Here is a 25446-nt window from a genome sequence, read left to right as displayed (position 1 = left end):
GAAGGCCAAATCCGTGCCAATCACAGCAGACGGGTTAATGGTCATCGGGATGGAAGGCAAGTGTTAGCTCCTTCAGTCCAGGGCTCACTTTAGGATAGTAGACAAGCAAGTGTTAAGTACTTTTTTATTCAGCCAACTTTTGAGTATGAACAAGGAGAAGCTTCATACACACTACACTTAGCCGGTAGGTGAAAACATTGCATTCTGTAGTAAATTCTCACACACACTTTGTTACTGTTCTAGGCTATGGAGTACACTAACAAGGCTCATCACAAGACAGGCCGTGAAGGACGTGGTAACAACACTTCCAGTCGAGTCACGAGGGAGAACTTGAAGTGTTGGGCACTCTGGTGTACACTAGCATTGTACTCACAACCAATGAGGCTAAAAAAATATTTCCATTCCGTATCTGTGTTAGGAAGTTTGCAAGTCACGGCTGCGCGGCGGGGAGTCCTCTGCCAAGGTGTGGGAACAGCGAACACCTCTGGGTGGTGCAGAAAATGGCTACTCCAGTACTGGTGCTCCACGGACACACATGAATGGCATCCAAGTGATGGCCTGGCTTGTTGCAGGACCCTTGCACACCAGGCTGGCAGGAAGCTGGGCTGGCACCACACACCCAGGCCAGACAATGTGCTGTGCCAAATGTTCATTACACTGAACACTATCTTGGCTGACTTCCACTCAATTAGGTTTCTTTATCTTACAAGTAGTTTGGAACTAGTAGTTGACTGATTAACCACCAATATGCTAATTCCATCAGCAATATATATACTAGACTGTTTTATACTTAAATGAATGTCATGCTGTGCCAAGCACTGCATTTCATGCTGGACTGACTATGTTTTTTTGGTGTTTTCTGAATGCCTTGAAGCATCCATCCATCCACTGTTACCGGTTCATAACCAATAAGTTACCACCTTGTGTACCTTAGCCAGGAACATGGAGTCGCCTGCAAACCTCTACACTAGTCCTACCACTATTTACAAATACTGTACATAAGGATTTTGATAAGGAGCTAAAATCAGTTAAATAGAATTAAAGTCATAAACCAGTGGCCCCACGCATGGCCCCGCGGTACATGTGGAACAGAACAACCTGCTGCGAATGACTCAAATAAAATATGTAATATGTACAAAACATAAACAAATCAGTAACTCAACACAAACACACCATCACATGTTATTGGCACTGGTGGGGCAGCTGTGGGGTGAGGGGGCACACCTGAGGCGCACGGCACTTGCTGTGGTGCACCTAACAAGCGGTGTCGGGGAAGGCAACTCAGGTCAGTACACAAGGGACTACAAGGGTTAGATGTCACCAAGATTGAATTGAGGATAAAAATAAAGCTAAAAAGTAAAAAATAAACATAAGGATCACATTGTGGTTTGTGGCATGGAGTAAGATGTGAGTAAACGTTGCCACAGTTCCTATGCAGACTGCCACCAACAGACATTAAAGCCACAGACTCCACAGGGAATACCATGTGTGCTTCACTACACAGACTTTTCCTACACTTATTTTTAAATGCAAAGTAGAGATCAACCCAAACCTGCAGTGTGAAAGACAAGACTCCAAGCAGTAGTTTTTGCTGCAGTAAAGAAGAATGAGAACAAGCTATGCTATGTCCTGCAGCCAACAGCATGCAGCGGCTTCATAGATGCTACTATTTACATGTATCAGGTAATGGTAGTAGTTCACTGCGATATAGATATATATATGTACTTATACGTGTATGTAGAAATGAAGTTTTTTGTTAGGTAACTCTGTGGTAATATACTATTTATGTTATCAAGTTAGGTACACATTAAGAGCTTAGGGTTATAGTTTGTATAAGGAGATCTGCTCTTGCTTATCTTCTTGCCATCTCGCACGACTCCAGCAGCAGCACTTTGCCTACAAACTAAAGAGACATAAAGTGTACAAACCTTAAATGAACACTAAAACAATTTTGCAAACACTTCTTTGCCACATTTTGAAGACTACATTTGAAAAGCATTAACCACACTGGACCTAGACTTCAATATGACCAGGAAATGCCCTCAAAGATGCCTAAAAAGTTTTGAAACGCGAGGCGGCAACACTGGCCACCTCAAGGTAGCCCGTCGCCAGCCTCCTCGGCCGCTGCCATCCACAACAAGTAAGGCGATGATGCGGTGACAGCAGTCCCCAAAATACCCAGGCGGGAGACTGCACCAGCGGCAGCACCATCGGAGGTGGGCAAGGCAGGGCAGGGCAGGTGGACCTCCAAGATGAGCAAAAATGAGATGAAAAATGAACATGGGAAACAAAAAGAAATCCCGTGAAGGGAGGACACTGAGCGGAGGACTGGAGGAGGTCCTGCCATGGTCACCCAGCCTAGGGAATAACCACAAAGGAAACATTGCTTGCTTGCCTTCCACAAGCAGAGGTTCCACAAGTTATCACAATGTAATGCCTGTCATAATCCTGGCCAACCAATGGTTCCATAATACTAAGAATGGTACTTTTGTTTGGTGACTGAGGACATTAGGCAGCATGTTGGTGCTTAGGTAATAATTCACATTACTTGGCCAGTTCACTCTTCAGGGGCACGGTGGCTTGGATCACCACTGCACATAGGCACATGACGGCCCGGCTCAATTCCGCCATAGGGGAATGCAAGAGCTGCCTCGGAACATATCCACGCCCAAGTCGCAAGAGAAGCATCCAAGCGAACACTGCTCCTGCACCACACAACTAGCACACTCGGCAAGACTCTGAAACACGACTAAATTGCAAAACGACGCATAATCCTGCAGTTAGTCACCCCTTGTTATCAGGACATCTGTAAGCCTGAACCATGCCAATCGTGAGGTCACCCTGGCTCCTGGACGCTGCTACACCTTGGGGACCTTGGGCTCCACGATGAACTCATCCCCGGAGTGCACGTTGATGGTGTAAAGCTGCTTGGTGTTGATCTTGAGTTCCTCGGGAGCATATGCCACACAGGTCTCCCCTCCCTTGTCCAGGTAGAAGATCCGCATCTTGTTCGCTGGCAGACCAACCTGGAAATGATATCTTTTATTAATACAGGGTAGGCGGTGGCTGAGTGGTAGCGTGCTGGGCCCACATTCACCGTGTGATGGACGACGCGGGTTCGAATCCCCACGCTACCACCTCGGATTTTTCAGTCACCACCGAGTGACGTAAAACTACCCACATGCTGTCCTGAAGACCACCCATCAACCCGGACTCTTATGTTTGATGTGGCAAGATCATACAAATGAACATTGAGGCATATGACAACCCCAGCATGTGCCCTTACTGACTGACTGGGGCATGCAAGAACCATACGACCTGACCCAGTTACTCAAGCAAGATAGCCCATGACCTCACCCACCACACAGGACATTGGGCCGCATTACAAGACACTTTTGCTTCTGACATTATCTATTTCCAAAGGTCAAAGAGGGGGTCAATCGGGTTCTAATGAGTGTTTCTACAGGTCCATGGTACAGAGGAAGGGTCACACTACCACCGGGGTCATAGAACTACTCCTGGAAATGCCCCAAACTCCTATGAAAGCCTTGTCAAATATGTGTTTCTTTAGGCTCATGGTACAGAGGAAGGCCCAAACCACCACCAGGGTCATAGAACTACTCCTGGAAATGCCCCAAACTCCTATGAAAGCCTTGTCAAATATGTGTTTCTTTAGGCTCATGGTACAGAGGAAGGGCCAAACCACCACCTGGGTCATAAAACTACTAATGGAAATGCCCACAACTCCTACAAAAACCTTGTCAGATGCGTGTTTCTTTAGGTTCATGGTACAGAGGAAGGGTCACACTACAACCAGGGTCATAGAACTACTCCTGGAAATGCTCACAACTCCCACAAAAACCTTGTCAAATGTGTGTACAGAGGAAGGGTCACACTACCACCAGGGTCATAGAACTACTCCTGGAAATGCCCACAACTCCTAAGAAAGCCTTGTGTTCTTGGGCGATGGAATATCTTATAATACAACCTACTGCCCCACACAGACAACACGCCCTTCCCCACCTGAGGCTCCAGCTCCTTCTTGAGATCCACGACCCTGGAGTACACGCTGACCACCCTCTCAAGCGCCATCTCCCCACACCGGATGATGACCTGCACCTCCGTCTGTGGCCGCAGCGAGACCTCCACCAGCGGCTCAAGCTTCCCGTGTTGCTGCACAAGCTCGTCGTACCTGAGGATACCGACACTTACTTAATGGGCATAGAGAGGGTTGTATTTATATAGCTCATCTACTCTCTCCCTTCCTTCTTCATCTACTTGTTTAACATCATTATTTTCCCTAAAGGTGATGGCATGGATGTAGACAGGCTTGTATATAAATAGCTCATCTACTGTCTCCCTCCCTTCTTCTTCTACTTGTTTAACGTCCTTATAGTTCATAAAGGTGCAGGTAAACACTTAATGGATGTAGAGGCTTGTATTTTTAGCTCATCTAGTCCCTCTCTTCCTTCTTCTTCTACTTGTTTAATGTCCTTATTTTACGTAAAGGTGCAGGTAAACACTTAATGGATGTAGATAGGCTTGTATTTTTAGCTTATCTAGTCCCTCTCTTCCTTCTTCTTCTACTTGTTTAATGTCCTTATTTTACGTAAAGGTGCAGGTAAACACTTAATGGATGTAGATAGGCTTGTATTTTTAGCTTATCAATTTCCTCTCTTCCTTTTTCTTCTACTTGTTTAATGTCCTTATTTTCCGTAAAGGTGCAGGTAAACACTTAATGGATGTAGATAGGCTTGTATTTTTAGCTTATCAATTTCCTCTCTTCCTTCTTCTTCTACTTGTTTAATGTTCTTATTTTCCGTAAAGGTGCTGGTAAACACTTAATGGATGTAGATGGGCTTGTATTTTTAGCTTATCTAGTCCCTCTCTTCCTTCTTCTTCTACTTGTTTAATGTCCTTATTTTACGTAAAGGTGCAGGTAAACACTTAATGGATGTAGAGGCTTGTATTTTTAGCTTATCAAGTCCCTCTCTCTCTTTTTCTTCTAGTTTAATGTCCCTATTTTCCATAAAGGTGCTGGCAAACACTTAATGGATGTAGATAGGCTTGTATTTTTAGCTTATCTAGTCCCTCTCTTCCTTCTTCTTCTACTTGTTTAATGTCCTTATTTTCCGTAAAGGTGCAGGTAAACACTTAATGGATGTAGATAGGCTTGTATTTTTAGCTTATCAATTTCCTCTCTTCCTTCTTCTTCTACTTGTTTAATGTCCTTATTTTACGTACAGGTGCTGGTAAACACTTAATGGATGTAGATAGGCTTGTATTTTTAGCTCATCTAGTCCCTCTCTCTCTCTCTTTCTCTCCCGTTTAATCTCCTTATTTTCCCTTAAGGGTTTGGACAGGCTATGAATCTCTCTTTCTCTCACCTAATTTAAAAGGGAGTCTTCACACACCTAGTACTTCAAACTCAACTAATCCCCCTTGGACTCATATTTTTTTATCATTTTTTCTTGGTATTATTATTTTTCCCAATTTTTTTCCCTTTGTGTTGTTATTTCTTCCTTTTTTTCTTTGTATTTTTCTTTGTATCATGTATTATCCTATTTTTCCCTATTATTTTCCCTGGTGTTATGACTCACCTCTTGGGCCGCACATCCTGGTTCATGTAGTACCGGATGAAGGCTCGCTCGGCATTCTCCCGCTCCTCTGGGCTGATCATCGCGCCACCGTTCAGTCGCTGGATCCGCCACAGCCGCGCGATGGTCAGCTGTCGTCGCTCATCGTCCTTGTAGTCCTGTGGCGAACGGAATGTTTGTGGGTCAGACGGAAGTGTTGTTTGTTACTTAATTTGACGTTCATTTCAGTTTTAAGAGGTTTTAGGATGTGTTGTGCAAGTTTTTAGTCCTTTATGTTGCTTGTGATACATTCTTCATCTTCAGTAGGCAAAGCATTAGTCCTGTTTACTCTTTGTGGATTTCCCTCCACACCGAAAGACAACACTCGCCAGGCCTCCATCATCTCACCTCATAGAGTGGACACTGCTGAAGCCGGAGCTCGGACAGTTTGGGGAAGAGATTGACCAGGTCCACCGAATCCCAGGAGCAGATCTTGGTGCTGTTGAGGGACAGATATTTGAGGCTTGGGAAGAACTCGTGATAGCGCCCTCCCTCCTTCAGCTCGCTCAGGGGACACTCGGCGAGGACCAGCACCTCCAGGTAAGGGAACATCTGGCCCAGCGCTTCAATCTGTGGCACAAACATGGTGTCAGCTAAGGTGGTAGATGGTGCTCTGATATAGGAAGGCATAACTGGAGGTGGGATACAGTTTAGCATACAATATAGATACATTATTCTGGCCCAAAGCTTCAATCTATGGCACAAACATGGTGTCAGCTGAGGTGGTAGATGGTGCTCTTATACAGGAAGGCATAGCTGAAGATTGAGTACAGTTTAGCATACGCAATACAGATACATTATTCTAGGACCAAAATTCACTTGTCCAATGCGATTCTACAAGAGTGAGATTATAAAATGAGGTAGATATTCAATTACAGGACAGTTCTCTACACTAAAATAATACATGTAGGTTTTATATAATGCTTCACTTCTTGATACATTATTCTGGGACCAAAATTCACTTGTCCAATGCGATTCTACAAGAGTGAGATTCTAAAACGAGGTAGAATAATTGATTACAGGACAATTCTCTACACTGGAACGAGACAAACTAAGTAGAACAACAGGTTACAGGATAGTTCTTTACACTGGAACAAGACATACAGGTTTCTGGAGTGGAGCTGGACAGATGGGTCATGGAACAGAGTGAATGAACTGAGACAGGAGTGAGGCAGATTTAGCAAGACAAGGGTACAGTGTCCTAGCGGGGAGGAGGTGGAGGAGGAGGTGGATCTGGAGTGGATAAGGACAGAACATAATGAATTCCAGATGGACAGACAAATGGAAGAGTGAATGAACTGAGACAAGAAGAGTGAGACAGATTTAGCAAGATATGGGTACAGTGTCCTAGCTGGGAGGAGGTGGAGGAGGAGGAACCACGACGCACCTCTGACCAGTCCGAGCTCGGGTTGTTGTTGAAGTGGATGCGGCAGACGGAGCTGTATCGCTTGGCCTTGGGGCGCTCCACTTTGGTGTAGCCGTTCTTACAGAGGTGCAGCTCCTCCACCCTAAGGACACAGGCTGGGATAAGTCACCCCGCACACCAGCACCCAAACTACACATGATACAGAAGAACAAGACGAACTTCAGCGATAACAAAGGTGATGAATGAGGATGTATCAGATGTCAGGGTGGGAAGTCACTCCACACGCAGAATGAGGATGATCAACTGCCGTGTAAAATGAGAAAGTGTTGCAGTGAGATGAGAGGAAAATCTACTCTGCAAACAGAATGATTTTGCACATTAAAGAAACAACCACAATTCTACTTCGCAAACTGAATAAGACACAGCAATTAAAAGACTACCACAAAACGTAACAAGATCGAAAGTCCGGATCGACATTGCAGTTACGTGACAAAACACAACTATACTAACTTAGACAATTTTGCGGATCAACAAAACCACCACTTTCTAAAACATAACAAGATCGATAATCCGGAACAACATTAAAGTTAGATGACAAAACACAACTATACTAACTTAAAGTGATTTTGCGTATGAACAAAACCACCACTTTCTAAAACGTAACAAGATCGAAAGTGCGGACAACTCCTCACCGCGGGGCATTCTCCAGCAGGATATGGACGTCCTTCCAGGGGAGCTGTGTGCCGTTGAGGACCAAGCGCGTGAGGTTGGTCAAACTCACCACCTCCGTCGGGTCAGCTATGGGGCTCTCGAAGCAGTTGTAGCTCAGGTTAAGGAATCCAAGGCCCGGCAGGTGACGTAGGATCTTGAACACCTGGGGATGGAAGGATTTGGGTGCTGTAGAAAGGGGATCCGATTCCTTTTTGTGTGTGTTTAAGGATGTGCTCCAATCCTCTATCCTGTCATTTATGGGATTGTCTACTCTATAGCTATACGCATTTGTTTACGGTGATGGAAGAGGGTTAAAGAGGAAAATAAATGATGATAAAAAAGCCCATTCATTTTATCGTTGTGCATTTTACGGTAAACAAAAGCAACTCAAAAATAGCAAAAAAACATAAAAGCCATCAAGATTTTGTTTTTACAGTAACAGAAGACCTCGAAAAAAAGTAAATAAATAAATAAATAAAATAAAATAAACGAAAAAAAATCCCAATACGTTAACAGCTGAGTTTAGGGGCCGTATTACGAGTCCAATCCGAGAAATTACAGGTCCCTATAGAGTTTGGGATGAGCAACTCTACAGGAACCCAAAATTTCTTGGATTCAACTTCTAATACAACCCCTAAATTGCCCTCTGATTGGACCTGAAACTTCTTGGATTCAACTTCTAATATGGCCCCTAAATTGCCCTCTGATTGGACCTGAAACTTCTTGGATTCAACTTCTAATACGACCCCCAAATCGCCCTCTGATTGGACCTGAAACTTCTTGGATTCAACTTCTAATACGGCCCCTAAATTGCCCTCTGATTGGACCTGGAACTTCTTGGATTCAACTTCTAATATGGCCCCTAAATTGCCCTCTGATTGGACCTGAAACTTCCTGGATTCAACTTCTAATACGATCCTTTAACTGCCCTCTGATTGGACCTGAAACTCCCGGATTCGACTTCAATGGCCCATAGAGAGACATGTCCCCCTTGAAGCAGAATGACACGAAAGACAGAGAAGGAGATCACAGTAGCCGACATCCACCTCCTCCCACGCTACGCAATGGGTGCTGGATTCTGCATTTCACTCTTGATTAACAGATTCAACTGTGAGTGTATGCAGCCTCCTTTTACGATATTAAGACACCACAAGTCTCTCTTAAAGTAGAAAGCATGAAAGACAGAAATCATTGTTAACTTATCCTGTATATTAAGTGATTCTATTCATCTGGGTCGCCTGGGACATTCTAAGCCTCATTCTCCCTTAACCCAGTAGCAGCAACGGGCCAAATTTGTAGCTTTACCATGTAGCAGCGACGGGTCAAATTTGTAGCTTTACCATGTAGCAGCGACGGGTCAAATTTGTAGCTTTACCATGTAGCAGCGATGGGCCAAATTTGTAGCTTTACCATGTAGCAGCGACGGGTCAAATTTGTAGCTTTACCATGCAGCAGAGACGGGTCAAATTTGTAGCTTTACCATGTAGCAGCGACGGGCCAAATTTGTGCCGTGATATAAACCCCCAAAAATAGTGCAGAAATGTATTAAAGATCACAAATTCAATAGCCTATCCACCATCACCCACCTCCTTCCACTCCTTAAGCTTGTTTCTTGATAGGTCCAACTCCCGCACGCCCTCACACTTCCGCTCCACCTCCTCCTCATCACCAGCGTTCTCGATCTCACACTCGGACAGGATGAGGACCGAGGGGAGACGCTGCCGCCCGTTGCGTTTGAGGGTGAGGGCCACGCATGCCACCTCGGTCACCTGGGCGTCAGGGCACACATCCCCGTACTTCAGGTCCACCGCCTCGGGTAAGCTGGGCATCTTGCTGTGGGGGGAGGGAGAGGAAAGGATGTAGATGGGTGTGATTCTAGACTTTTGGGGAGTGGGAAGATACAGACCAAGGGCTATAAAAACTAGGGATAGGGTGGGTTTTTTTTTCTGTTTTTGAGGACACAGATCGAGCTTAAAAAAAATAAATAAATAAAATAAAAAAATAAGTATATAGTTTTCATAAATATTCAAAACTCCGCCATCATAATGCGTCATAATCTCTCGCTCTGTAAGTCATATGAATCACTCCACAAGCATCACTTTCCAGTACGTATCCACAGCGTAATTTCTTCTCTTTATACGAATACAAATTTGGAAGGTTAATGCAAGTAGGTGAATATATGAACAACTCTCCCTGATGATTCCCTTAACCTGTCCACTGCAATAGGCATGGATTTCGCCTTCACTGGTAGCCTGGTAACACACACTCCCAGGTCTTTCTCTGCCTCTGTGGTGGATAGTGGAGTGTTTCCCATGTGGTATTGGTGTGCTGGGTATCCCTTCACTGGTAGCCTGGTAACATACACTCCCAGGTCTTTCTCTGCCTCTGTGGTGGATAGTGGAGTGTTTCCCATGTGGTATTGGTGTGCTGGATATCCCTTCACTGGTAGCCTGGTCACATATACTCCCAGGTCTTTCTCTGCCTCTGTGGTGGATAGTGGAGTGTTTCCCATGTGGTATTGGTGTGCTGGATATCCCTTCACTGGTAGCCTGGTCACATATACTCCCAGGTCTTTCTCTGCCTCTGTGGTGGATAGGTGGGAGTGTTGTGTGGGTGTGGTATGGGTTCCTTCACTGGTAGCCTGGTCACATATACTCTGCCTCTGTGGTTAGCCTGGTCACATATACTCCCAGGTCTTTAGTTAAGGGGTTAATTCTTCTTATATTGAAAGTCCTGCATCTAAGTTATTTATTATGATTTGAGTGACAGTGACCTAACCTGCATGGCTGTGTTAAATCTAGCTCTTGACACTCTTCTCTTCCAGCATCTCACAGGCCTTGACACAGCAGCCAGGCTCATGCACTAGGGACAGAATCATAGGGTAGGAGGTCCTCACAGTACATAATCCACAGTCAAGGGGTTAAGGACACTCTTCCGGCATGTGTTATGGGTGGGGACAGGAGGGAAAGGGAAGGGCTGTAACGTCACACCTCACTAACCTACCAACACAAAGACAGCTGATTTGGGTACATGCCGAGACTATCAATTAAGACACATTCCACGGTGCTCCTCATTCACTCCCTCATTAACGAACCCAATTACCACTGCATGAATGGAGGTTATAATGGTGGATAATAACCTTGTGTTCCTTTGTTTTGTAGTTTTTAAAGAACCAATTTGTCGCGGTTCAGTCATTTGTTCATCAGTTATCACCCTCATTAGCTGCATCCTGTCCTTCCTTCATCCTCTGTTGCTTGGTGGTTTGGAAAATGTTTGGAAAGTTTCGTTTAGTAGTCGCAACATCTGTGGTCATATGCCGGAGAGAGACAGGAGGGGAAGGAATTATAGGAGAAGGGAACAGACCCCAGGAGACGGGACACAACCCCCGATTAATACCTGGTACCCATTCACTGCTGGGTGGACAGGGGCGTAGGGTATCGGAAAAGCCGCCCAAATTTTTCAACTCCGCCTTGATGATTTGGGTTTCAACGCTTCTTTTTTGGGGTCGAGTTGTGGAGTTAAAACCTTTTCTTATGGGTTTACTAGAGGTTCATTTTAGTGTGGTTATTCATATGGTCATCCTGTGTTGCTTGGTGATTTGGGTTTCAATGCTTCTTTTTGGGGTCGAGTTGTGGAGTTAAAACCTTTTGTTATGGGTTTACTTGAGGTTCATTTTAGTGTGGTTATTCATATGGTCATCCTGTGTTGCTTGGTGATTTGGGTTTCAATGTTATTCATATGGTCATCCTGTGTTGCTTGGTGATTTGGGTTTCAATGCTTCTTTTTGGGGTCGAGTTGTGGAGTTAAAACCTTTTCTTATGGGTTTACTTGAGGCTTATTTCAGTGTGTTTTTTCACTTCGGTGGTTTATCTTCAACCCTCCATCTTTTTTATTTTTTTTATTACTCCAGTCAAGATGTGAAATAAAAACTAACTAACTATCATTTTTACTTATACAAGCTTCACTATCTCATTCCTCTAATCTGTATCCTGTCCTCTCTCTCTCTCTCTCTCTCTCTCTCTCTCTCTGATTTCATTCATGCCAAGAAGTGGAGTTAAAACCTTCTATATTATGCCTACTATCACTAACATGCCATTCACTAACTCTATATTACTACTCTATTATCTGCAACTTGTCTTTAAATTGTCCTTAAATAATTTTCTTTCTTTATCTTTTCTTTCTTTTTTTCATTAATGTCTGCAATGAGTCAGTCAGTTAGTCTCATTCATTCATTCTGTTCATCTCTCTCTCTCTCTCTCTCTCTCTCTCTCTCTCTCTCTCTCTCTCTTAACTAACAAATAAATGAACAAAGAAAATCCATAACCAAGAGACTCGTAAATAAATAAAATTACATCACTGCTCAATAGAGAGGTAATTCTGGGCCCATTATCTCCCTTATCTCCCTCGCTGATAAGGAAGAGACAGACAAACAAGATTATACCTGAAGAAGCTCCCTCATACATAACCCTTCCCTTGGGCCATGAATGAGATTGACAACACAAACACAACACAACACTAGAACACAAAATATACACACCATTCCCTGTTGTCTTGCTGTCTATTGGTAAGTTGTGTTCTAGTGCTCCTTGTGTTGAGTTTAATGTGTTGCAACCCCTTCCCCTTTAACCATGAATGTGAGGTTGACAACACATTCAACACAAGGAACACTAGGAACACAACACATCATTAGACAGAACACTACATACACACAACACACATTATATAGAACACATTTAACCCTTCCCTTAGGCCAAGAATGAGAGGTTGGCAACACAAACACAACACACAGAACACTAGAACACAACACATCATTAGACAGCAACGCAATACTACACACACACAACACACTACAGAACACATAACCCTTCCCTTAGGCCAAGAATGAGAGGTTGGCAACACAAACACAACACACAGAACACTAGAACACAACACATCATTAGACAGCAACGCAATACTACACACACACAACACACTATAGAACACATACCCCTTCCCCTTTAGCCATGAATGAGAGGTCGGCAACACAAACACAACACACAGAACACTAGAACACAACACATCATTAGACAGCAACGCAATACTACACACACACAACACACTATAGAACACATACCCCTTCCTCTTTAGCCATGAATGAGAGGTTGGCAACACATGCAACACAAGGAACACTAGAACACAACACATCATTAGACAGCAACGCAATACTACACACACACAACACACTATAGAACACATACCCCTTCCCCTTTAGCCATGAATGAGAGGTTGGCAACACATGCAACACAAGGAACACTAGAACACAACATACCATCATTAGACAGCAAACCGGAACACCACATACACAACACAAAACACAGAACACTACAACACTTCACAACACTAACACATGTAAAACAACCAACACACACACACACACAACACTACAACACACCAGACAACACTAGAACACGGGGACACATACCATCACACTAACCAGCAACACTTAGACATGCAACAGGACAATCAATTATTTACGCAACACACGTCTTCCTTATCAACACACCATCAGAGAGACTAGACAAAGAGAGAAAGAAAGAAGGGAAGGACAGCAACACAACAGCCTCGAAAGCAACACAAAACACATGTAACACAGCCATTCACAACACACAGCAACACATTAAACAAAGAAAGAGAGATGGGTGGGAGAGTTAGAGATTGTCAGTCATGAATTTCCAAGAACAGCAACATAACAACCTCGATAGCAACACAACCATTCACACAACACACAGCAACACAAACAAAGGAAGGATAGTTAGATAGTGTCACAAAACTCTAAGGACAGCAACACAACAGCCTCCCTCTTCTGGCAGTAACACAAACATTCACAACACACAGCAACACAAAGAAAGGATAGATAGTCACAAAACTCTAAGGACAGCAACACAACAGCCTCCCTCTTCTGACAGCAACACAGCTTTAATTAACAGACAGTAGCAACACTCGTATATACAACACAAATACCCGTAGAAACAAACACTACAAGAATGAAACGCGTATATTATGAACCCACAAGGAAACTGGAACATTTGACCCCCAATTACGATAGATAGATAGATATTAAGAAACACACACAGCAACACATACACCACTCACAGCAACACAACACCATAGACTTTAATTATAAGGAACTCAATGATATGAATGAAGAGAGTAACTTTGACCTCGTTAACAAAGCAATAACATGACAAGACCAGGGATGCTATGCTCAATCTACCCTCTCACACTATCAATTAACTCCAGTCCACGATAATTAGAGGTATATTAAGACCCAGGAATGTCAGAAGATGTATTTAGCGATGGAATAGAAGCATGTTGGTCGTTATTTCTCGTTAAACTCGTTATGCAGTCTCACGGATACCACAAACCGCTCAAGAAATTCCTTTATATTAACTATTTTTACGATGTTACAAGTGATTAGGATAGACAATTTATGATAGAGGAGGTTGATGAGTGTATTTTCAGCTGATCTTCAATTGTTAGAGTCTGGGAATGCTTAAATTAATTCGTTATTGCACAAGGAAACCACAAACCGCTCAAGAAATTCCTTTATATTAACTATTTTTACGATGTTACAAGTGATTAGGATAGACGATTTATGATAGAGGAGGTTGATAAGTGTATTTTCAGCTGATCTTCAATTGTTAGAGTCTGGGAATGCTTAAATTAAATCGTTATTGCACAAGGAAACCACAAAACGCCCAAGAAATTCCTTTACATTAACTCATTTCACGATGTTACAAGTGATTAGCTTAGACAATTAGTTACAGAGGAGGTTGATGAGTGTATTTTCAGCTTATCTTCAATTGTTAGAGTCTGGGAATGCTTAAATTAATTCGTTATTGCACAAGGAAACCGTTACTGTCCGTTCCCAGCCCAACCTTCCCTCCCAAGCACTTCAAACATGGACCCAATTTATGAGCTCCATAGACTTACTACGCCCTACACAAGCCACTCAGACACGCACAAGGGATATACGCTGCACTTGACACTAACAGACACAAAAGCCACACAAGATAAAACCAGTAACAAGCCAAAAAGAAAAGCTCATCTCTCCCTCCTCACAACCACCAACACCCATCCTGCCCTCCCATCCCTTAGGTCTATGGGTTAAGGGCTTCAGGGTAATGGTTAACACTCACCACACTCATATACGTGAAGTTACAGGTTAATAAAACGCTCCTCACTGGACAACGGGGTGAGCCTGCGTAGTACTAGTATAAATTTTGCCACTTGGAACCTTGTAACAGCTGGAGGTCATTGGCAGAAGTCACCACGCACTCCTATTTCTCAGCCTTATTTCTCTATGTTCTCGGCTTTTACACGGCCTATGGGGGTTAGTAAGTGGAGTTTAGGGTTTAATTGTTGTGGTGTGGATATGTAAGACGGTTATTTAGTGCATGAGAGGTAAATTCAGCCTTTCAATAGTTGTGGTACATCGATAGAAGTCACCACGCACTCATTTCTCAGCCTTATTTCTCTATGTTCTCGGCTTTTACACGGCCTATGGGGGTTAGTAAGTGGAGTTTAGGGTTTAATTGTTGTGGTGTGGGTGTATAAGACGGTTATTTAGTGCATGAGAGGTAAATTCAGCCTTTCAATAGTTGTGGTACATTGTTACAAGTCACCACGCACTCATTTCTCAGCCTTATTTCTCTATGTTCTCGGCTTTTACACGGCTTATGGGGGTTAGTAAGTGGAGTTTAGGCTTTAATTGTTGTGGTGTGGGTGTGTAAGACGGTTATTTAGTGCATGAGAGGTAAATTCAGCCTTTCAATAGTTGTGGTACATTGATAGAAGTCACCACGCACTCATTTCTCAGCCTTATTTCTCTATGTTCTCGCTTATTACACTACTTATGGTGCTTCCTAGGTGGAGTTTATGCTTTAATGGTTGTTTTGTATGTGTGTAAAAAGGTTATTTAGTCCAAGGGATATAAATTTAGTCACATAAAACCGATCAACAGCTGGGGGCATTGATGTATAAGTCACCACGCACTCCTATTTCTCCTTATTTATCTATTTTCTCGCTTATTACACTACTTATGGTGCTTACTAGGTGGAGTTTAGGCTTTAATGGTTGTGTTGAATGTGTGTAAGAGGGTTATGGAGTCTTATTTCAGGTTTAAATAGGGAAAATAAGAGACGGTGTGGTAGTCCCCCATATCCTATTCACACCTTCATTTTTTCAATAATTCCACCATCACAGGTATTAAGATGATTACTATGTTAATGTAAGACTCTGATAGTTAAGATTCACGTGTCTAGAGTATTGGCAGAGTCTTATTTTAGGTTTCAAGAGGAAAAATGTGGAAGCCAATGGCAGTCCGCGCGGAGACGCCACCACGGGGAGTTCCACCACTTGGCTTTCTTTGTTATGGCTTTTATATCCACAAATGATTAGGGAAAATAAGCACAGTGAGGAGAGTATCGGCCTGGAGTGCCTTGTTAACGCTAGGAGGCCGTATGGATCACTGACAAAGAAAGAAAGAAAGGGGAGGGGAGGAGACAACGTTGCCATATTATCGTACCCGGAGCATCAGATATCCCGGCTTCTCACCCTTTAAATATCACCAGGAAACAAGAATAATTTACCATTTCAAGGACAATAACATAAAAAGCCAGTTATTGAGGCACATGACAGCTTTTGGGTTGGAAATCGGGAAATATGAGAAACTGAGTACGTCAATCTGGCACGGTTGAGAGGAGGTGTATCAACGTTGCCAGATTCTCGTACTCGGAGCGTCATATATCCCGGCTTCTCACCTTTTAAATATCACCAGGAAACAAGAAAAATTAACCATTTCAAGGATAACAACATAAAAAGCCAGTTATTGAGCCACAGGAGACAGCTTTTGGGTTGGAAATCGGGAAATATGATAAAATTAGTATGACAATCTGGCAACGTTGGGAGGAGGTGGTGTGCCTCTGTTTACAAATATGGCTGTTGCGTCCTCTTGCCCTCCTCCCTGCTTCCCTATCCACACCCTCATACACACCATATACAGCCTCTTCTGGTCATAATTAAAGCTTAAATACCCAATAGAGTTAATTTTCTTCAGTATTCAAAGCAGGGAGAGTGTCCATCCACCCTGTAAATAGTCAATATCATGTGGTGCATTGTGAGGATGGAAGAGCCGTCACCAGAACAGCTGATTGCAGACGAAATTTTCTGGTTGACATCAATTATTAAACCAGAGAAAGCTTGTGCGTCTCTTTCTCGGAGGGATAAAGCACCAGTCTGCCATGATGAATAACACAGTGCCTCTAGGGTGTATATCAACCTGCTATTGAGTAGAATATTGATGTGAGAAGGCAATGTCAGACAACCATATATCAACCACAACCCCTTCCTGGAGGTGCCGTGAATGTCTTTAATATTTCACTATAGTAACCATTTCGTGACCACCCAGCGTACTGCAACCAAGCACGAATGATGAAAGAGATACCAGAGAGTTACCGGAGTACACTAAAACCCCCGAACAACACATTTAAACCCCAGGCAAAAACTACGTGTAATTTCCCTCAATATCAAGTCATAGAGGTGCCATAGACGCCTTTAATATTTCACTAGTTAACCCTTTCATGGCCACCCTGCGTTCTGTAACCAAGCACGAATGATGAAAGAGATACCAGAGAGTTACCGGAGTACACTAAAACCCTGAACAGCACATTTAAACCCCAGGCAACAAGTACTCATTCGTGTGATTTCCTTCAACACCAAGCACTTGAGAGTTGCCTATTTCTGGCAGTGGAGTTTTAGGCCTTCCCAGCACTCCCAGTAAGACAATCACGATGCTGAGAGGTGTACTGAGACCCGCTGTACAGTTGACCAGTAGATACGCCCCCCCTCGGCCCCCCAGCTACTCTTTCTGCCTCAGGGAAAAGGAGAAAGCAAGGACCATAGCGGCCAGTCTGCGCTGGTTGAGTCAAGTGGGAGGTTCAGGCAGCATGATCTTCAGACAGGTATTGTATTTTTTGGTCATTTTTAAGGTGTTTAGGGTGACAGGTGACTGGTGTTTGGTGGGTATGTGCAGGGCGGGTGTTTGGTTGTGTGTGGGTGATGTGTATTGGTTGGGGTTGACGTATGTATTGGTGTTTGGCATATATGAATGTTTGATGAGAAGTTTTTATGTGGTTTTTACGGTTTTTGTGTTGTTTTGTGTTGATATTAGTGTTGTAATGTATTAACACACACACACACACACACACACACACACAATAGGCCTAACTTGACAAAAAAATATACAGGACATTGACAACCAACTTTTTTTTTCTCTAGTATCGATAGTTCTGTTTCTAAAGTTAGCAGTAGAAATAGTAGTAGTAGTAGTAGTAGTAGTAGTAGTAGTTCGTATATTCTTTTAAGTAAGCATAATTAGGTTACCTACTAGGTTATATTAAGTTAGAGAGTAGTAAAAAGGTATATTTATAGTAGTAGTAGTAGTAGTAGAAGTAGTAGTAGTAGTAGTAGTAGTAGTAGTAGAATTAGTAGTAGTAGTAGTAGTAGAAGTAGAAGTAGTAGTAGGTAGTAGTAGTAATAGTACCGGTAGTAGTAGTAGCAGTAGTAGTAGTAGCAGTAGTAGTTGTAGTAGTAGTAGTAGTAGTAGAAGTAGAAGTAGTAGCAGGTAGTAGTAGTAGTAGTAGTAGTAGTAGTAGTAGTAACACACCAACGCAGTATAGCCGGCAGGAAGAAGGTCACAGAAGCATTCCTATTCACACTATCCCCTGAAAGCATAGCGTAGCATGACAAGCATTTTTTTTTTGTCATGGTGAGCGAAGGCAAGCAAAAGTAAACAAAGGGATTGGTGATGACATTGGTGGTGTGGGTGGTGATGTAGACGAGGACAGATGGTTGGGTGGTGATGTGGGTCAGGATTAGCACTATCAGACTTTCCCATCAAGATATCCCATCAAGATACACAACCAGCCTGTCAGATAAAGGGAAGGACGTAACATTTTGACAGGTGAACGATGCATTTTGGTTACGTCATAATGAATTTCCTGTCCTTAGAGCCCTCGGTGCCAGATTGTCGTACTTGGATCATCGCATTTGTAATTTTCGTGCCCTTAAACTGTCATACTCCCACATATAACGATAGGATGTTAAGGTTATCGTTGAAAGTATTAATTACCGATGTTTTTATAATGTTCATCTATATATATTATACTGTCATAAGGTATTTCCCGTCCCAAGTTATCGTACTTAGATCATCGCATTTGTAGTTTTCATGCCCTTAAACTGTCATACTCCCACATATAACGATAGGAAGTTAAGGTTATCGTTGAAAATATTAATTACCGATGTTTTTATAATGTTCATCTTTGCTGTCATGAAGTATTTCCCGTCCCTAGAGCCCTCGGTGCCAAGTTATCGTACTTATAGATCATCGCATTTATAATTTTCATGCCCTTAAACTGCCATATCCCCCATAATATTTCCCGTCCCAAGTTATCGTACTTAGATCATCGCATTTATAATTTTCATGCCCTTAAACTGTCATACCCACACATATAACGATAGGAAGTTAAGGTTATTATTGAAACTATTAATTGCTGATGTTTTGTGATGGTTAATTTAATTACGGGTGAGAAAGAAGAAAATATAATGCCTTGAGTACGATAACTTGGCAACATAGCTCGTAACCTCTCCAAAATACAGTGTTTATCTTTACTGTTTACATAATTACATACTTTTTTGTACGACGTGTTAAATTAAGTTAAAAGGAGCGATATTTGATGAAACGGTAGATGAAGATAATTATTAATGACGCACGATAGCAAAGATATTTATAGAAGAAAATGACCTTATATATTGGACGTGACATGAAATAAAAATGCTCTGTGTGTGTGTGTGTGTGTGTGTGTGTGTGTGTGTGTGTTCTGAATGCGATTGGATTGAACTAGATAAAGAAAAAGAAGAAATCGATAAAACCCCTTAGTACCTCCCCCCCCAACACACACACACGAACACACACCTCTCTCTCTCTCTCTCTCTCTCTGCACGCAAGCAATGACTCTCCTCTTTTGTTTGTTTGAATTTCCATTAACGTGCCCTTCCCTTCCTCCCTCCTCCTCCTCTTCCTCCTCTTCCTCTTCTTCCTCTTCTTCTTCTTCCTCCTCCTCCTCCTATTCCTCTTCTTCTTCCTTCCTCCTCCTCCTCCTCTTCCTCCTCCTCCTCCTCTTCCTCTTCATCCTCTTCCTCCTCCTCCTCCTCCTCTTCCTCTTCTTCCTCTTCTTCTTCCTCCTCCTCCTCCTGGAACTATATATTTTTTCTATTGTCATGGTAGAAGACTTCAAATTCTTTCCATTATTTTCTTTCTCTCTCGCCTTCCTGTACCTGTTCAATTTCTTTGCTTCCTTTTTGTTTATGTTTTTGTAATGTTATTTTTTTGTTATTTACTCTTTATTTTGTTACCTTGGCCGTTATTGAAGTTAGGCTATCAAGGTTAAATCTGTCATTCTTCTTCTTCTTCTTCTTCTTCTTCTTCTTCTTCTTCTTCTTCTTCTTCTTCTTCTTCTTCGTGTTCTATATGGTCGTCTCTCTCTCTCTCTCTCTCTCTCTCTCTCTCTCTCGGCATCAGTCAACGTTGTACTTTATGAGGACCGTTTTTCTTTCTTCTTTTTTTTCCTTTTCCATTTTCTTTCTTTCTTCTTGGAGTAATTTTCCGTTATATAGACTTTATGGGTTATGATTCTCTCTCTCTCTCTCTCTCTCTCTCTCTCTCTCTCTCTCTCTCTCTCTCTCTCTCTCTCTCTCTTTGTATTTGTCTGTCCCGGAAATGTGTTGCATGCATGTGAGAGAGAGAGAGAGAGAGAGAGAGAGAGAGAGAGAGAGAGAGAGAGAGAGAGAGAGAGAGAAGCGTAACTCTCATGGTCTAAAAAAAAATACACAATCCAGTACACACACACACACACACACACACACACACACACACACCATGACACAAATAACGCAATAATTACTCTTAATAATACTCTTCATGCGTAAGAGAGAGAGAGAGAGAGAGATCGCATGCTAATATTATAACATTGTGGGGGGGTAGGGGGGGGATGGGACGTGTTGGTGGTGATGGTGATGGTGGTGATGGTAATGGTTGTGGTTGGTGGTGGTGATGGTGGTGGTGGTGGTGGTGGTGATGGTGGTGGTGATGGTGGTGGTGGTGGTGATGAAGATTGATAAAAGAGGAAAGGTCAGAATTGGGTCAGAATGGAATGTCGAGAGAGAGAGAGAGAGAGAGAGAGAGAGAGAGAGAGAGAGAGAGAGCAATTTAGATAGAGAAGATTACCAGGAAGGAAAAATAAAAAAAAAGTCGTATTGTGAATTTTAAAACCTTTCTATCATTTCTTTCATTATTATTTTCCTAGAATCTGATTGCACGTTCATATCTATTCTGGTATTTATTGACATTATAGTTCATGCATCCTACAAAATGATTTTCGTACGATATATCAAGATTCATATATATTACAGTACATTTCCTGGTATTAGATTCATCTTTTTATATTTTTCCTTTTAATTATTTGATCTGTCTTCATGTATAACTCCTGTATTGTTCTCTAATACCTTTTATTCAGCTATTTACTCCGACCATATTTATTTTGCAACATTTTCCTGGTATTAATTCACCTTCCCATATTTTTCCTTTTAATTTTTTGCCTTGTGTGTTACCTTGTGTTCTGTCTTCATATATAACTCATGTAATATCCTCTAATTCCTTTTATTCATTAACTTATTCGTTCCATAAGTTCTAGGGGTGTCATTTTTAGTTGGTAATAGACAGGGGAAGATGTTGTACCCTCCTTTCTCATTTATTTATAGATTAATTCATTTTTATTCCGCTCTTAAATTTCTAGAGGTGTCATTTTTTAGTTGGTAATAGACAGGAGAATATATTATACTTTCCCTTTTCATTTATTTATAGATTAATTTATTTTTATTTCCCACATAAGTTTCTAGGGGTGTCATTTTTAGTTGGTAATAGACAGGAGAATATATTATACTTTCCTTTTTCATTTATTTATAGATTAATTTATTTTTATTTCCCACATAAGTTTCTAGAGGTGTCATTTTTTAGTTGGTAATAGACAGGAGAATATATTATACTTTCCTTTTTCATTCATTTATAGATTAATTTATTTATATATCTCCCACAAGTCTTATATATTGGGCTATAAGCTATTCACTTCTTTTAATAGACACAAGAATACGCTGAGTGCCTTTCTCCTTGTTAGTCTTTTGTTTTATAATTAAGTGCTCGTGTGATTAGATAGCAAGGTATGAACGTGCTGGCCAGGTAAGCGCTTGGTCACCTGTCGGAAAGCACGTAGACACACACACACACACACACACACACACACACACACACACACACACACACACACACACACCTCCACTGATGATGATGAGGAGGAGGTGGAGAGAAGGAAAAGAGAAGGAGGAGGAGGGGGAGGAAATATAAATGGAATGGGAGTGTGAAGGGTGGAGGAAGGAAGGGGAAGGAGGAATAATGAGTGGAGGAAAATGGAGGAGGAGGAAAGGAGGGAAAGAAGGAGGAGGAGGGGGAGGAAATATAAATGGAATGGAAGTGTAAAGGGTGGAGGAAGGAAGGGGAAGGAGGAATAATGAGTGGAGGGAAATGGAGGTGGAGGAAAAGGAGGAAAAAATAAGAAAAGTATACGAAGAAAAGAAAATGAATGTATGATGAAATAAGGAAGCAAAACGAAGAGGAGGATAAAGAAGGGAGGAGGAAGAGGAGGAGGAGGAAGAGGAGGAGGAGGAAGTGCATGGTGGGTGATAAGTACATACATGCCACGCACATAGAACACACACACACACACACACACACACACTGTTCTTCCTATTCTCCCTTGTTTTCCCTTTTTTTCCCTCCATTTTTTCCCTTTTCTCGACTTTTCCTCTCCCTTTTTTTTTTCTTAATCTCATCTCCTTCTGTGTGTGTGTGTGTGTGTGTGTGTGTGTGTGTGTGTGTGTGTGTGAGCAGGGTGCACACTTCCATACGCAGATTAGAGGTAGACTTTCCGTGTGTGTGTGTGTGTGTGTTGCCGGGCGTGTACGTGTCCTTGGCGTCTCCAAATACGTGAGTTGAGGATAAAAATGTTACTGGGAGTTGTTTAGAGGACGACCCAGAGAGAGAGAGAGAGGGGGGGGGTCGCACACGTATACACAGATAACGACTGCTATCAAGTACCTCTCTCTCTCTCTCTCTCTCTCTCTCTCTCTCTCTCTCTCTCTCTCTCTCTCTCTCAGGCGGACGTAATGTTGTATTCAGTGCATGTATATGGAGAGAGAGAGAGAGAGAGAGAGAGAGAGAGAGAGAGAGAGAGAATTTCTAACTGTATTCCGTATTTGGTGTGAAATTGATGTTCTGCGTGTGTGTGCGTGTGTGTGTGTGTGTGTGTGTGTGCGCCGGATATGAAGGTATCTTGGGTCAATGTCCAATCTCTCTCTCTCTCTCTCTCTCTCTCTCTCTCTCTCTCTCTCTCTCTCTCTTTCATCTTCCTTTACCCACACTTTCCCCTTCACGCTCACGGCCTTGGCAGCGTAAATACAAGTAACCTTCATAAATAAACACAATTGAGTGCTTTTATAAATACCTCAAGTTTCTATTACCGAGTTAGCGCCGTGAATAACCTACCTCCCACTCTGTCATTGACCCACTAATGCAAGACCCCGCGACACCTCGTTATTATATATGTCAGGTTAAAAATGAAAGGTGAATCACGTAAGAAAATGATAACCTGGATTCTTTGTTAAGGTTCCAGTAATGTTTGAGTGTTTGGTCTCTGTTGGGGTTGGTAAAGGTTCCAGTAATGTTTGAGGGTTCGATCCTTGTTGGGGTTGGTAAAGGTTCCAGTAATGTTTGAGTGTTCGATCCTTGTTGGGGTTGGTAAAGGTTCCAGTATTGTTTGGGTGTTCGATTTTGGTTGGGGTTGGTAAAGGTTCCAGTAATGTTTGAGGGTTCGATCTTTGTTGGGGTTGGTAAAGGTTCCAGTAATGTTTGAGTGTTCGATCTTTGTTGGGGTTGGTAAAGGTTCCAGTAATGTTTGAGGGTTCGATCTTTGTTGGGGTTGGTAAAGGTTCCAGTAATGTTTGAGTGTTCGATCTTTGTTGGGGTTGGTAAAGGTTCCAGTAATGTTTGAGGGTTCGATCTTTGTTGGGGTTGGTAAAGGTTCCAGTAATGTTTGGGGTTCGATCTTTGTTGGGGTTGGTAAAGGTTCCATTAATGTTTGAATGTTCGATTTTGGTTGGGTTTGGTAAAGGTTCCAGTAATGTTTGAGGGTTCGATCCTTGTTGGGATTGGTAAAGGTTCCAGTAATGTTTGAATATTCGATTTTTGTTTAGTTTGGTAAAGGCTCCAGTAAGTTAATTAAGTAAGTTAGTGTTTTTGGTTTACAAAGAGAAAGATCGCCGATTGATATAAGCATAACCCGGTTTAATAAAGGTCGTGTTTTGAGTTTGTTGTTCTTTGTGGTTAGTGAAAGCAAAGATTATGTCTGTGTATACGTAAGGATTATTCAATTTTAAAGGACGTAGAAAAATATTGAAGGATGTGACTTAAGATTCATGTTTTTCCTGACGTATAAAATGACTCGGTGAAAGGCCTTAGCAAAATGTTATAGGTTATGATATAAGTTGGTCGTTATTCGTGGTTTAGAGAATGCCAAGGTAATATATTTCTACCCAAGGAGTATTGAATTTTACAAGAATTACCAAAATAGAATGATCAATACGTGTACCGCGAAGGTCCCATTAGAAAATTAATTATAGATACCGAATATAATTTGTTTCTTGAGGTATGGAAGTGTTTAGTGAGATTTAAATTGTTGACACGAATTCATGATAGATATACACACGAAGATATATACTTAGTCAAAAAACTAGAATTTGTGTTAGAAAATTCATTAAGGATACCGAATTTAATGAGCTTCTCGAGGTATGAAAATGTCTAGTGAGATTTAAATTGTTGACACGAGTTCATGATAGATATACACACGAAGATATATATTTAACGTCAAAAAACTAGAATGTTGTGTTAGAAAATTCATTAAGGATACCGAATTTAATGAGCTTCTCGAGGTATGAAAATGTCTAGTGAAGTTTAAATCATTGGCACGAGTTCATGATGGATTTACACACGAAGATGTATACTTAACATCGAAAAATTAGAATGTTGTGTTAGAAAATTCATTAAGGATACCGAATTTCATGAGCTTCTCGAGGTATGAAAATGTCTAGTGAAGTTTAAATCATTGACACGAGTTCATGATGGATCTACACACGGAGATATATAGCTACTTAACATCGCTTGGGTGAACAAATAACACGAAAAAGTAGAATGTTGTGTTTGGAAATGTCAAGAATGAGAAGCCTAACAGTTAGTACGTGGCTTAAACCTCGACTTGAGTATATTTATTTATTTATTTTTTGTCTTAGGTAATTGTTGAGGTTTGTATAGGCCTGGAAGCGTGATTTTCGTTATTTCTTTTTTTTCTTTTTCTTTCATATAATTTTCTTTCTTATTGTTATTGTTGTTATTTATCCTTATTCCTCCTTTTCTTGTGCCTCCTCCTCCTCCTCCTCCTCTAGGCATATCCGTTTCCCTTTTATTGAATTATGTTAAAGAAAAAATAAAAGATAAATCGAAAACTAGCTCATAGGTAAACACACACACAC

General features: G+C 41.9%; 2 protein-coding genes and 3 long non-coding RNA genes across 12 annotated transcripts in view; 4 read left to right on the top strand and 1 right to left on the bottom strand.

Moving 5' to 3' along the window:
* Positions 1 to 110: 110 nt before the first annotated feature.
* Positions 111 to 15034, bottom strand: LOC126985286 (tubulin-specific chaperone cofactor E-like protein). Of its 2 annotated transcripts, none has more exons than XM_050839945.1 (8): positions 14892 to 15034; positions 9300 to 9546; positions 7695 to 7876; positions 7024 to 7144; positions 5985 to 6206; positions 5601 to 5755; positions 4024 to 4192; positions 111 to 3026 (listed from the first exon to the last, which is right to left on the bottom strand). In XM_050839945.1, the coding sequence occupies exons 2-8, from the start codon at positions 9540 to 9542 to the stop codon at positions 2859 to 2861; spliced, it is 1260 nt and encodes a 419-aa protein (XP_050695902.1). In that variant the 5' UTR covers positions 9543 to 9546; positions 14892 to 15034; the 3' UTR covers positions 111 to 2858. The 2 variants fall into 2 exon arrangements, with proteins under 2 accessions (XP_050695902.1, XP_050695901.1); XM_050839944.1 differs by lacking the exon at positions 14892 to 15034 and adding an exon at positions 10853 to 11352.
* On the top strand, positions 4199 to 5588 carry LOC126985294 (uncharacterized). 2 transcript variants are annotated; one of them, XR_007738470.1, is made up of 3 exons: positions 4199 to 4411; positions 4516 to 4933; positions 5247 to 5588. It is a non-coding gene; the product is annotated as an uncharacterized LOC126985294 (long non-coding RNA). The 2 variants fall into 2 exon arrangements; XR_007738471.1 differs by lacking the exon at positions 4199 to 4411 and having other exon boundaries at positions 4418 to 4621; positions 4728 to 4933.
* On the top strand, positions 12251 to 14673 carry LOC126985291 (uncharacterized). Of its 4 annotated transcripts, none has more exons than XR_007738466.1 (3): positions 12251 to 12853; positions 12978 to 13503; positions 13602 to 14673. It is a non-coding gene; the product is annotated as an uncharacterized LOC126985291 (long non-coding RNA). The 4 variants fall into 4 exon arrangements; XR_007738464.1 differs by having other exon boundaries at positions 12978 to 14194; positions 14525 to 14673; XR_007738465.1 differs by having other exon boundaries at positions 12978 to 14194; positions 14360 to 14673.
* Positions 15035 to 17512: 2478 nt separating the features above from the next.
* Positions 17513 to 25446, top strand: part of LOC126985290 (persulfide dioxygenase ETHE1, mitochondrial-like) — a 22505-nt gene continuing 14571 nt past the window's right edge. Inside the window, exon 1 of the mRNA XM_050840003.1 lies at positions 17513 to 17714. Within this exon, the coding sequence (XP_050695960.1) occupies positions 17544 to 17714 (171 nt within the window). The 5' untranslated portion in view covers positions 17513 to 17543. The remainder of the gene's footprint in view (positions 17715 to 25446) is intronic.
* The window catches only part of LOC126985293 (uncharacterized), a 3346-nt gene continuing 1043 nt past the window's right edge, over positions 23144 to 25446 (top strand). Inside the window, exons 1-4 of one of the 3 annotated variants that reach the window (XR_007738469.1) lie at positions 23146 to 23665; positions 23712 to 23986; positions 24079 to 24706; positions 24993 to 25446. The exon at positions 24993 to 25446 is cut by the window's right edge and continues 1043 nt beyond it. This is a non-coding gene — a long non-coding RNA (uncharacterized LOC126985293). Of the gene's footprint in view, positions 23666 to 23711; positions 23987 to 24078 lie in introns of all 3 variants that reach the window. The other 2 variants (XR_007738467.1, XR_007738468.1) reach the window with 2 other exon arrangements.

The sequence above is a fragment of the Eriocheir sinensis genome, chromosome 59 (genome assembly GCF_024679095.1).
Source record: "Eriocheir sinensis breed Jianghai 21 chromosome 59, ASM2467909v1, whole genome shotgun sequence".
Taxonomy (NCBI): domain Eukaryota; kingdom Metazoa; phylum Arthropoda; class Malacostraca; order Decapoda; family Varunidae; genus Eriocheir; species Eriocheir sinensis.
This window is presented reverse-complemented; position numbering and strand designations above follow the sequence as displayed.

What these genes read in the sequence shown, in the direction of transcription:
- LOC126985286 (XM_050839944.1), bottom strand. Translation starts at nt 10,941, where the DNA reads ATGCAGCTAATGAGGGTGATAACTGATGAACAAATGACTGAACCGCGA. An exon ending in CTGCTGGAGAATGCCCCGCG is followed by an intron (nt 7,145 to 7,694) that starts GTGAGGAGTTGT and finishes CTGTGTCCTTAG; the next exon opens with GGTGGAGGAGCTGCACCTCT. An exon ending in AGAAGGAGCTGGAGCCTCAG is followed by an intron (nt 3,027 to 4,023) that starts GTGGGGAAGGGC and finishes TATCATTTCCAG; the next exon opens with GTTGGTCTGCCAGCGAACAA.